Source organism: Panicum virgatum, chromosome 9N (assembly GCF_016808335.1).
Source record: "Panicum virgatum strain AP13 chromosome 9N, P.virgatum_v5, whole genome shotgun sequence".
Lineage (NCBI taxonomy): Eukaryota > Viridiplantae > Streptophyta > Magnoliopsida > Poales > Poaceae > Panicum > Panicum virgatum.
The window spans coordinates 83008772-83021141 of NC_053153.1; the positions used below are offsets into that span (position 1 = coordinate 83008772).

At 44.9% G+C, this 12370-nt stretch overlaps 1 protein-coding gene across 1 annotated transcript; it reads right to left on the reverse strand.

Annotated features, from left to right (window-relative positions):
• Nucleotides 1–1922: 1922 nt before the first annotated feature.
• LOC120692047 (plasma membrane ATPase 1-like) lies at nucleotides 1923–9650 on the reverse strand. The gene is made up of 18 exons (XM_039975251.1): nucleotides 9156–9650; nucleotides 8948–9067; nucleotides 8703–8819; nucleotides 8487–8624; nucleotides 8267–8401; nucleotides 7946–8125; nucleotides 7512–7718; nucleotides 7308–7427; nucleotides 5503–5622; nucleotides 4867–4989; nucleotides 4291–4395; nucleotides 4068–4212; nucleotides 3634–3795; nucleotides 3328–3566; nucleotides 3214–3246; nucleotides 3048–3129; nucleotides 2805–2965; nucleotides 1923–2682 (listed from the first exon to the last, which is right to left on the reverse strand). The coding sequence occupies exons 1-18, from the start codon at nucleotides 9201–9203 to the stop codon at nucleotides 1987–1989; spliced, it is 2931 nt and encodes a 976-aa protein (XP_039831185.1). The 5' UTR covers nucleotides 9204–9650; the 3' UTR covers nucleotides 1923–1986.
• Nucleotides 9651–12370: the final 2720 nt, after the last annotated feature.

A 12370-nucleotide genomic window follows, 5' to 3' on the forward strand; every position in this document is an offset into this window, starting at 1 on the left:
TGTAGTACCTGTTCTGCTCTAAATTCTTTCTGGAGGGGAGCCTGGGGATCCTGGGTCTCTCGCGCGGTGTCTAGTTTACCTGGGCTTGAATCAAGGCAGGTGGGGCTTATGTTCTTTTGCTAGCTGTCCCCTTTTCTCCTCGTGTGTCTCCTTCTGGGTTCGAACACATGTATTTCTGTTGTGCTAATGGAAATGGGGAAATGCCTCGATTCGAAAAAAGTGAACTAGAGAAGTTTTTGATACTCGGTCGTTGAGTGAATTCTGTTGGTACTTAAACATAGCTCAAGGATTATTTTCAAGAATGAACAGTTCTATTGTTATTGCAATTTGCAAGAAAGGTCGATTTTCAAAATTCTAGTTTCTGGGAATAATAGGCAGCAAGACTAAACCTGACGTAGCTTCAAATTTTCATTGGAAATATGTGTGCATGCACAACATCTTTTTAAACTATGTTTCCTATCATCTATTTTCCATTTACCAAGTGGGTAGATGAAATGCTAATTCTATCTTTGTTTTTACATACTTCAACGGATTTCAAGTAACAAACTATAAGAACCTAGTCAAAGTTTTGGTCTTCAAATATTTGCCCTCCGTTCTGAACTTTTTGTACCAGATTTCTTTTTTCATATTTGGTGGAATTCTTATCTAAATGGTTCACGTACATAAAAAAAACTTTTATCTGCGCCTTAGATTCTTTTTTGTCCCGTAGTCATGATTGTCCATTCTTTTCATTCTTTGTTTATAATTCAAGTTGTAAAAATTAATGAATGTGCACCCATCCTGGAATAAGAATGAACATTCTTTGTTTGTAATTCCAAGTTGTAGAAACACGCTAGCCTGGTATAAGAATAGAATAATGGGCATGAACAGTTGTCCACTTCTCCTTAAGTCCTGAATGAACATGCACTGCTAGTACTTGGACCAAAAAAATCAATGAGGAATTCTTGGCAAAAAAGCGAGATGCCCCAAGTAATATTGGCCTAAGATACAGGTTAGAGCGCACGCGGGGACGCTTCTGCTCTGCGAGGGGGCTCCATCCGGTCATATTTAAATGACGTTTCTGACAGCCATTTTGACTTGCATATGATGTTAATTTATTGTCTGAAACATCATATAAATGGGAACGGAGGTAGTATATATAACAAATAGATTCAGGTCACATGCGTGCGTTACCCACTTAATCTATATATATCATACATAGATAGCACCCACTAACTATTTCTCTCTTTATGCAAAGTGTCCACATCATTCCCCACTAAGTGTCTCACTAACTTTCAATACCTTATTAATTATAAAAAATATTCATGTCATCTCTACGATATGCAATACTTTTAATCTTTAATTAACCAAAGTAAAATCATATACATACACTATTTTTTCATCATCTTTTCTTCTATAATGTGATCAAATATTCTATTGGTGTTTCTTCTTTTAGCTTATCGATTTTTACGAGATTCAATAAACAAGAAAATATCTATATGATCTCTACTATGTGCAATATTTTTAATCTTTAATCTATTAACGTAAAGTCATATACATACTCTATTTTTGCAATACTTTTAATCTTTAATCTATTAACGTAAAGACTCATATACACACTCTATTTCTTTGAGCACCTATTCTTTTATAATGTTATCAAATATTCTATTAACGTTAGTTTATCGATTTCTACCGGATCTTGATAAAAAATAATATGCAAGTAAAATTCATATCAACTATATAGTCTATATAGATGACACCTACTAAAATCATTAACTCTATTTCTCTTAACATGCAAATTATCCGCATCATATAGAAATCCATTATATCAAATGCCACATCAACATCCACTAGGGCTATCTATTTATGTTTTCTATCGATTTTTTTGTGAATGTTGTCATTCAATCATCTTAATTTTTCTATTTTCAAATTTCACGTTAAAATTTAAAAAATCCCGCAGCAACGCGCAGGTTATCACTAATAATAATAGGTGCGCCCAGTAACTAATCACACGGTGTAGTGCTGGTTGTTGATGTCGTTTAGGTCGAGGCCTTTGAGCTTCACCACCGACTCCACCTTGCCCTTGAGGGTGTGCAGCTCCCGGAGCCGGGCGATCTCGGCGCGCCGCCGGGCATCCTCCGCCATCAGGCCCAGCTGCTCCACGGATGATGATGATGATGCAGGGAGCCGGGGCCCGGGCCCAGGCTCGAGCCCGTGCAGGGTCCGCTGCTCGTGGGCCCAGGCCGCCTCGCGGGCCTCCTTGCCAAAGTCCTTGCGGCTCGTGAAGGCCACCTTGTGGTCGATCACCAGGCCCCAGGCCCGGCCGCTGAGCCCATAGCGCACGCCGAACTTGATGGGGTCCAGCAGCAGGTACACCGCGATGTTGTACACCCAGATGGCGCCAGTCCAGCCCCACCCGATGCCCTTGATGCCGGCGAGCTCCCAGTTCACCATGGCGGCCAGCACCGAGGCCAGCAGCTGCGCCACGACGAAGGCGCCCATCAGAAGCAGGCCCGGCCTCTCCAGGAAGGACCAGCCCCTCGACCGGGTCACGAATATCAGCGCCTGGCTGATGGTGCTCACTTGGAGGTACACGGCGGAGGCCAGCCTCTCCATGTTGTCGGCGATCGCATCCGTGTCCTCCTTGTCTCCCATCTCCCTCCTCAGCTTGTCAATGTTCAGGCTCCGAACGTCGAAAACCCTCTGCAATTAGTGGCACAATTCCATTCCGATATTATTATACTCCCATCAATACCTCTCGTCTGTCCGTCCTGTCTGTCCCTGTTATTATTATGAGATAGTATCTGCAATTACTAGTAACCTACCACGAAGAACTCCGTCTTATAGGCTGCCCAGAAGAAGAGCACCGTCGTCACAGCCAGGTAAGCCCCGATGATCACTCCCGTTGCAAATATCTCCACTAGCTTCCAGCTGTCCGGGTGGGGAGATGGCTTCACCTTGTCTTTGGAGATAGTCATAATGGTTCCTGAACAACAATCTCTCTTAATTATGCATGTACGTACTAGTAGGAATCAAATCAATCAAGGAACCAGCAGCCGTCTTATTACCATCGTTAAGAATCGCTATCACAAGAACCAGCATCGGAGGGAAGTCAAACCTCCAAAAGCATGCCAAGAGCAGAAACCCAAGCTGCACGGGCAAGAACATGCATAAATGATACCACTTTGCCACGAACAACATCTACTCTGTCTATGGTAGGCCAAATGAACTTACCACAATACGTATGGTTATAGACACCGCATATATCTGCACCAAAAATAAATAAAGATCAGGCAGCAGCAAATAATGATATCCAAAATTCTATCCAAATCTCTATGGTGGACTTACAGTATAATTTTTCATTCTTTGGAAAATTGCCCGACTAGTTAGCACTGCACTGATGATCACACTCAATCCAGGTTCTGTCAGAACTATGTCAGAGGCACCTCGAGCAGCATCAGTAGCATCGGCCACAGCAATTCCAATATCTGCTATCTTCAGAGCAGGCGCATCATTGACTCCATCTCCAGTCATCCCACATATGTGCTTTCTGGCTTGCAGCCTCTGCACAATCTCGTATTTGTGCTCTGTCAAAGGAAACACGTACTAATTAGATCAAGGAACACCATGATGCAATAGATAGTTAATGCTCACCTGGAAAAACTCCAGCAAACCCATCAGCTTGCTCAATCAACTCGTCCACTGGTAGGACTGCTATGTCACCTTTTTTGTCACCCAGCAATGACGAAGAAGGATACATGTTTGTTCCCATTCCTAGCCTCCGGCCCGTCTCCTTTGCTATAGCCAACTGATCACCTGAAAATGTTTAGGTGGAAAAATGCAGGGAAAACATCACAATCTCTAGATGATATCCTAATATGTTTTTTTTAGAATTTAAGGTAAATTTGTGCAACGTCCACATACAGTAAAGCATTCTAATTGACTGCTCCCAGCTACTGAGGGCAGCAAGTCTTAAGTGAAAAAAAAACCAGCCATCATCACCTAGACAAGCACACATATCCTAACTCCATAAATTAAGTAATTCCTTGCTGTTCAGCATATACTAAATGGTGCATAAAAGGAGGCACCTGTAATCATTTTCACACTGACTCCAAGGTCAAGAGCTCTGCGTATGGTTTCAGCACTATCATGACGGGGAGGATCAAAGAGCGGGAGAAGACCAACAAATTGCCAAGGTCCTCCAGGACTTTCCTTGGTCCCTTCAGGTACTTCCTGTATGACGAAAGAATTTAATTAGGTTTTGTTCTGTACATGGACAAGCATGCTGTAGCATACTAGCAGTTTTGCCACCTGATAGGCAACAGCAAGCGATCGCAGCCCTCTCTCGGCATAATTTCCAATAGCATGATGGACCTTCCTTTCAATTTCAGACTTGTTCGATGCTAGATGCAGAATCTGCAAGACATATATGATGGGATATAAGTACATTACAGTAACAGTGATGTGAGTGCACCCAGTCACATATAGTATTCTTTTTTTTATTCATTTCAAACAAGCAAATACCAGGAAAGCACAATGAGATGAACCAAAAAGGAACAAGATTACATCCGGTCCCATATGAAAACATGCAGAAAACTAGATTGATAGGGGGAAATTAGATACACACAGACTAGGACTGGAGATTCATCAATTCAGTTAATACCAAAGGCAACCACATATATATCTTAATCAAGCAAAATATGATGCAAGAGTCTACATTCCTCCATTTGCCTTTTTCCTGTCGCAGTAGTAAGTTTCATGCACAAGTCATCTAACCATAAATTCAAGTAGCAAAGTATAAATTACCATATACCGTGCACTTACAAACTGTCTACACACTACGGTTTCTACACTTTCTTCAGTTTTTTTTTTGGTATATATATATACCTGTTCAGGAGCACCTTTGCTAATCCTGTTCATTTTACCCCCAGCATCTAAGTATGTGAGTGCTGTCCTCTTGTCAGTTGGATTGAATGGGAGGAAATGAACTTCTTGAATGCCGGCACGTGCCTAGAAGTAGGCAGAAGAGAATAAAATAGGTAAATGAAATTAAGAAGAAACAAGAGATGCCAACAACATTGCTCGTTAGATGGCTTTTTTTTCTGTTACACATGGAAACTTATGAATGCAAGTGCTATGAGCTGTCGAACTCAGAAATGCTTGTTCAAAATTGATACTACCTCCAGCTATGCGTTATCAGAAGTTGCTAGATCCTATCAAGGCAAGAAATTGAACATACAGCTCATATGATGAACGGATGCCTCTTATCTAAATTAGATATTGTCCTAGAATGTGTGCAGCCAAACTTCTAAAACTTAATTGTACTAATGTGATGTCTTAAACAACAAGTAAATCAGACAAGAAGTAGACTATACACTTGAAATTATATGCAACCATTTTGTGAATCGTATATATGCCAGCACTTTGAGTGTTTAGCTTCTTCTCTACTTGAGTGATGAAAACATCCAACGATCATCTGAACAGGCATAAATTATAAAAATGTATGAGAGATGGGTTTTCTACCTCTTTTGGATCTGGCAACATCGAAACAATAGCAAAATCAATAGCATCTTGATTCTCTATTCTAGAAGCCCTTGCAGCCATTAAGACAATGTCATCCTTTTCCATACCTCTAGCAAAAACCTACAGAAATTTTCAATATTTTAGCAATAAGTGTCATTACTATTGGTATGGGAAAAGTGCAGAACTGCCAATATGCTCATAGTCATGGTACGGCAGCAAATAAGACCGGATTGATTTGCCCACACAGCTTAAGAGGAACCGTTTCAGTTGGTGGCAGGTGTGGATCCCAGGTTTGAGTCCTCTTCGACTCGAATTCGGGAGGCTATTTCTTCTTGATAACAATTACTCCTACTTCCTCCTATGTTGGTCAACTGTTTTTAGAGGAACCATTTCAGAGTTGAAACTGTGTGAAGATGTTTCATTTCTTTGACTTTCTTCGAAAATGGGAGTAAAAGAAAAGAGATAATGCATAACGAAATCATAATGAGCTTCAATATGCTTTCTGTTTGAAATTTAATACATAAAGCAAAGAACAGAAAAAAATCATTAGCGAAGTTGGCTAGTTGCAAATCTTTGTGTCGTGGTGCTGCAAACCACAGCCGGGTGGCGGAAGGCACCCGCCCTAGCCCAGAGAGTGTGTACTCGGGGGTTAGCTAGTCTTAGATCGATCTCACTCAAGAACACGATGAACACAGCAGGATTTAGAGTGGTTCGGGCCGCCGGAGCGTAATACCCTACGTCCACTGTGTGTTGTATTGCCTTCCCACGAGAGTGAGAAGGTGCGAGAGCTTGAGTCTGTCTGGATTGTGGAGATGTCCTGTGCACAGCGAGCGCCTCCCTTTTATATCTCAAGGGGGCGCGTACACAGCCGTTGGATCCCCGACAGGTGGGTCCAACGAGGCAGTATAAACTAACGTACTGTTCATACATTATGGCGTTGCAGGCAAAGGAGATCTCTCTCTTGGATTCCCTCGCCTGCTCCCGGAGCCCTCCGTCCATCATGTCTTGGCGCTGTCTTGTCGAGACGGAGCCTGACGTAGCTAGTAGCATCGCCTGCCACGTAGCTGAACGGCTGTGTAGGGAGCGGCGTAGGTGGCATGATGGAAAAGTGCCGTGCCGTTGTATCCATTTAACGCGGCAGACGGGCTCTGCGCGGGCGCGGCTCAGGCGGCTGCACTGTGCTCCTTGGTAATACGCGGCGCGCAGCGGGGCCTGACAAAAGGCTGTCTTGTGTACCGCGGCGGCAGAGCACGCCTTGTCCATCGCATTAAATGCGGTAGGTGGGCGAGTCTTCCTGCGGAAGACTCGCGCACGATCCCACGTCTCCGAGACACGTGGCGGCTCCGGACCCCTACACGGTGAGGGGAGTCCGGACGGGCGCAGGAGGTCCCGGACCCCCCTGGGGGTCCGCGGCCTCGGCGGTCAGCTCGGAGCTTCCCTTCCATGAAGACACGTGGCGTCACCGGACCCATCCTCAGGCGGGGAACGGTCCGGGGCCGTTGGCCTGGTGAGGGAAAAGCCTGGCCTGTGGGGCCTGGCTACTCCGTCTTTCCCGCGCAGCTACGGATAACTACGCGGGTACTGCCTTGCTGCAGTAAGAGTGGGTATCCCTGTTACAGGGTACCGACACTTTGTTTTTTTTTCTCATTGGCGTGCCACCATTTATTGAGTTGCATGCACCAACCAATTCAACCCAAAAGCTTAAACTGATGGGAAGAGGTAGGCAATTCACTTATACTTCAACACCATTAAATTAAGAGAATACTAGAATTATTTTTAGTAGTACAAGATTCAGATGATATAACCTCAATTAGATTCTTGTCAACACTCAGTTTGTTGAGTGTCAATGTTCCTGTCTTGTCACTACAAAGGACATCCATTCCAGCCATTTCTTCTATGGCAGTCATCCTCTTGGTAATAGCACCCTGCAAACAATCAAAGGGCAGCAAAAGTCACTTTAAAGAACCCAGTTGCCCAGCTAATTTTCTACCAGAGAACTCTGATCAAACCTGCTGCGCTAGTTTGTGTGATCCAATAGCCATAGTGACAGAAAGAACCGTAGGCATGGCAATGGGAATTCCTCCAATAAGAAGCACAAGAAGGTTATCAACAATCTGACGGTACTTTCTTTCATGAATAGCATACATCACGATTAACTCGATAGCCATTCCAGCAGCAATTGAGCAAATACAGAAGTTTCCTATTGATGTCAGAACCTAAAAGGCATCCATGAAATGCAGCCAAGATCACGTATTCGGCAATCAAAATATATTACACAATTGGTTGTAGTGAAGTAACCCAATGATACAGGAAAATAATTAATGGAATAAGATGCAAAAATAGAACTGAAACCGAACAGATTAGGTGAAATTATAAATTTTCACCATGGTCAATAAACGATAAGATAGGCTAAGCATAAAGACATTGGTTGCTGAAGACTGACCTTCTGAAAGTGGCCAACATGATTAGTTGACTCAACTAGATGGGCTGCTTTTCCAAAGAAAGTATGGATTCCAGTGGCAATAACAACTGCTTCTATTTCACCTTGTTTACAGGATGAACCAGAGTAGATTCCATCACCTGGGTACTTGGTTACAGGTAGCGACTCTCCCGTAAGTGCAGACTGCAAAGTAACCCTTTATGGTTTCATTGATTCGTGTTTTTATACCAGAATGATGCTCAATATATGAGTAATTTGTTTTCAGCAGAAATGCTGTAGGGAAATGCAGCATGCAGAGAGGAAGAGATTGAGCATGAGAAAAACCTGATCAATTTTTAGTGGATCTCCCTCAAGAAGACGTGCATCTGCTGGAATGATGTCTCCAAGTTTAATGCTGATTATGTCACCGGGAACCAGCAAAGACGCGTCCAGTTCGCTCCAGGTTCCATCACGTAGAACCTAGAAAGGACGAAACGGGATGGAATGGAGGTATTTGGAAGAAAGAAAGAAAGAAAGAAAGAAGAGAGCAGTAGGTATGTTTTACCTTAGCTTTTGGGGCGAGGCGGGCCATAAGCGCAGCAGCAGCATTGCCAGCGTTGTTTTCCTCTATGAAGCTAATAGTGGAATTGATAATGAGCAGTAGCATGATTCCGACAAAGTCATGGTAGTCTATGCTCATTTTCTGCATGAAGATAGATTAGGATGTAGACTGGGGGGGGGGGGGGGGAGAGTGAATTATGTGGCAATGATTAATGATTACCTTTCCCCTAAGATTTTTTCCTCCATGAGCAAGGGCGATGGCCATTATGGCTGCCGCCTCCATGACCCAGGAAAGGGGGTTCCACATGAAGCCCAGGAACTTGAGCACTTTGCTCTCCTGCAACATTACATTATATTTGTCATTATCAAGGTGTTAGCGCTTGACGTCTTGTTTTGTTTGTCACTAGCTAGCTGCTAATAGATAGAAGTGGATGAATGAATGAATGATGAAACGAAACGGATCACCTGCTTCTCTTCCAGCTTGTTGTAGCCGAAGATGTTGATCCTCTCCTGGGCGGCGTCGGCGGTGAGGCCGTCGCGAGTGCATTTGAGCTGCTCGAAGACCTCCTCCACGGGGATGTGCTCCTGCAATGCAATGGCGCTGTTAGCTAGTAATCAATCATTCAATCTGATGGGGGCAAGGCGAGGCGAGGCAGGTCTGAAACGCACGCACCAGGTCGACGGTTTCGTTGCTGATGGCGTCCATGCCGAGGGCCTCCATCGAGGGGAATCAGTCGATGGAATGGAGGTAGCTAGGCGGGCGCCGGCGGAGGGGAATATAAGGAGGCGGGAGGTGGATGGCGACGATCGAGAGGAGTGGGGCATGCGCAGCTCCGCCATTGGCCATCGGGCTTGGCTCCACTCCATCGAGGTGGATTTGGCTTTGCTGGCTGCCTCCGTCTAGGTCCCGCCGTCGCCGGTGCCTTGCCGCTCTCTCGCCCCTGGTCGATTCATTCATTCCTTGGTCTCGCCGGAGAGATTGGAAAAGGAATTGGGGGGAGTGGATTGGAGAGGGAGGTACGGAAGAAGTGGAGTGCGACCGTACCCGTCTCCTTCCCTTTTTCTTTTGAGAAGCCCGTCTCCTTCCCTTGCCACGACAAGGGGAGGGAGGGAAGGCAGCAAACCAAGCGAATTCGCGAGGAAGACGACGAAGATGACGACAGGCAGGTCAACAAATACTGATGTCTGCTATTATTAAGTAGGAGGAAGAGTGTCAGCGATCCAAAACTACCACACTTAGCTGACTGCTAATTTGATGCCAGCGCCAGTGATACAGAGATCTCCGTCCCTCAGCAATACAACGATGTTACTTATTATCAAGAAAAAAAAGAAAAATATAGCTAACTTGGAGCATGCAAGTCCTGCTCCAATCCTGCTGCAATATTTATTGCTCAAGCTATTGCGCCAAGTCATTCAACTTGTGCAATTTTTGTTTTAATTTCCCCCCCGAGAGAGTCAGAGACACTGCCATAAATCTGTCATTTATTTATTTATTTATTTAAGGAAAACGAAGACACGAAAATGTGGCAAACTGGAGTACAAAGGCCAAGTTAATGGTCCGCTCCGGTGCGCGCGCATGGGCCATTTGCGCTAACCATGCAAGCCCAACTCCTCCTGGGCCTTGGTAATTACTCCTACTAGTAAAGCAGCGGCGGCGGGGCGGCTGAAAGATAAGTTCATCGGCAGTCCTGTTACGGTCTGCTACACATGTGGTCCATATCTTCATGCCTCCTACCTCCATGGTTCCATCATGTCTCTCCATAAAAATGCAGGTACCTAGCAAACAATCATGTTTTATCGTTTTTTTGAACGAGCTCTGTTTTGAATAGCATTACATAGTTGTGTTCTACGTGATCAAACGAACAAAACAATATCCTACTTGCATATATTTTAAAGATATTTTACACTAATAGCAACTTACGTATAAATTTAAGTTTCGATATTATTAAAGAAGTTACTATGATATATGTATATAAGTTATCATATGTATAATAGATTCTATTTTTGTGCCAATTTTTATTTTACATGCTGACGGGGTGTGAACCCGGGACCCCTGACGGGTCTGACTCACATAAGGACGGTCCAACGAGTCTCCTGGGTTGGACGCGGCGCGGCCCACGAACCTGCGTGGGCGGACGCCTTCCTTCGTAAGCAGACACGGCCGGGAGCCCGACCTCCCAGGACACGTGGAGGCTCCCCGACCTAGCGCCCCGGGTCAGAGCCGTACCGGATGACCCGGGCCGTGCGCTCTAAGATTGTTGCCCTGCCTGACAGACGTGTGTTGACGGTCCTTAAGTGCCATATCTTACCGTCAACTCTTGCCAAGAACATTGACAAAACAAACACCAAACTAGAGATAGGAGTTTAATGCTAATCATTTCCACAAGTTTTGGTGAATCACTGTTTTCAGGAGACCATGTCTGCATATGGAGGAAAACCGTGCTCAAATAAAGATAAAAGTACACTTCAAAGCATTGTATGAGAGAACAAGAATTGGAGGGCCACACCATAAATGAATTCAACCCCGAAGTCCAAGTAAAAAAAGACACTTCTGACAAATCAGAGGCAGATACAAGGATCCAATGTCCAAATGACATACCAAACCATACAAAACTTCAAGGGAACACAAAGGAGCAGCACCAAGGCCCACCTATCAGTTGTCCAGAGGAAGGAGGGCCTGAGGGGGCGCCATTTGGGGCTGGCCGACCCACTGGGTCGCCCGACCCCCTACTGGGCCCAAATAGGCCCATCTTTGGCCTGCAGACTCCCACCGCACTACTTATGCTAGCCCCGGATGGTTCCACCTCGGAAGTTGACTCAAGGATCCACCCTTGGAGGGCTATATAAGAAGGAGGAGAGACCCCCATTCAACACACAACAAGAGAGGAGGAAGAGCTCCACTCCAAGGCTTAGGCCTAGTACTTAGAAAATAGGGAGAGAGTGAGGGGTAGTTCGGAGGGGCGCCGGCCTGTCGGCGCTCTTCTCCGGCCTTGTACCTCGACGGATGCTTCCTTTCTTAAGTAAGTATTCGTGATCTTCTATGGTAGTTAGTCTTTTAGTAAAGTTAGTTTTATTCTTTATTTGCTTGTGGGATCATCGTCTGTCCTCGTGACGGGTGCTCTAGTCTGATGGCTCGAGTCGTGGACGGAGTCGGGGCTAGAGTAGTAATCGGTAGCGTAGACATGGTGTCTAGGCTAGAGGTTACTGTTGTTTGCATACCTTCTCCACGGTCTGTCGGGGTAGACGGCAGGTGGTGACAGCCCTGTCCGTCCCTTGTAGTCCCCCATGTGAGGGTTGGGTGTAGAGCTAATAGCCGGATACTCTTGGCAGACCAGGAGTAAGCCGGTGCCCGAAGTAAACAACTAGAGGTAGAACCTATCTTACTAGAACTCTAAGCCATAGGAATCCTCTCTATCTTTGCCTACCTACCTCTTGTTTGTCCTTGGACGAACCAGTTAGAAGGCTACCCGTGGAAATACGATACCCTGAATACTCACGGGTGAAGTGCTACAACGGTATCTCCGTATGCTTGTGGATTATTCTGTGAATGTTAAGAAATACCAACAAGTATTTCTGGCGCTGTTGCCGGGGAACGGTTACCGTATTGCCTTTGAATCTAGTTTGCCCTCATATATTTTCAAAACAATTTTTTTTCTTTATCTCTTCCTTCACACCCGCTACCAAATTTACCCTCATATCCTTTTTTTCTTTATCTCTACCTTTACACACCTTTCGACCCTTTGGGTGAGTCTTTAGAGCCATTCTTTCTGGAACCCAATTCCTCATCTGGCTGCGAGATTCATCCCTCATAGAGCTAGTTTAGGAAAACTCCTTCTCAAGGATTAGCTGTGAGCATCCCTATCATCGTCTACGAGAGGAGGAGAACGT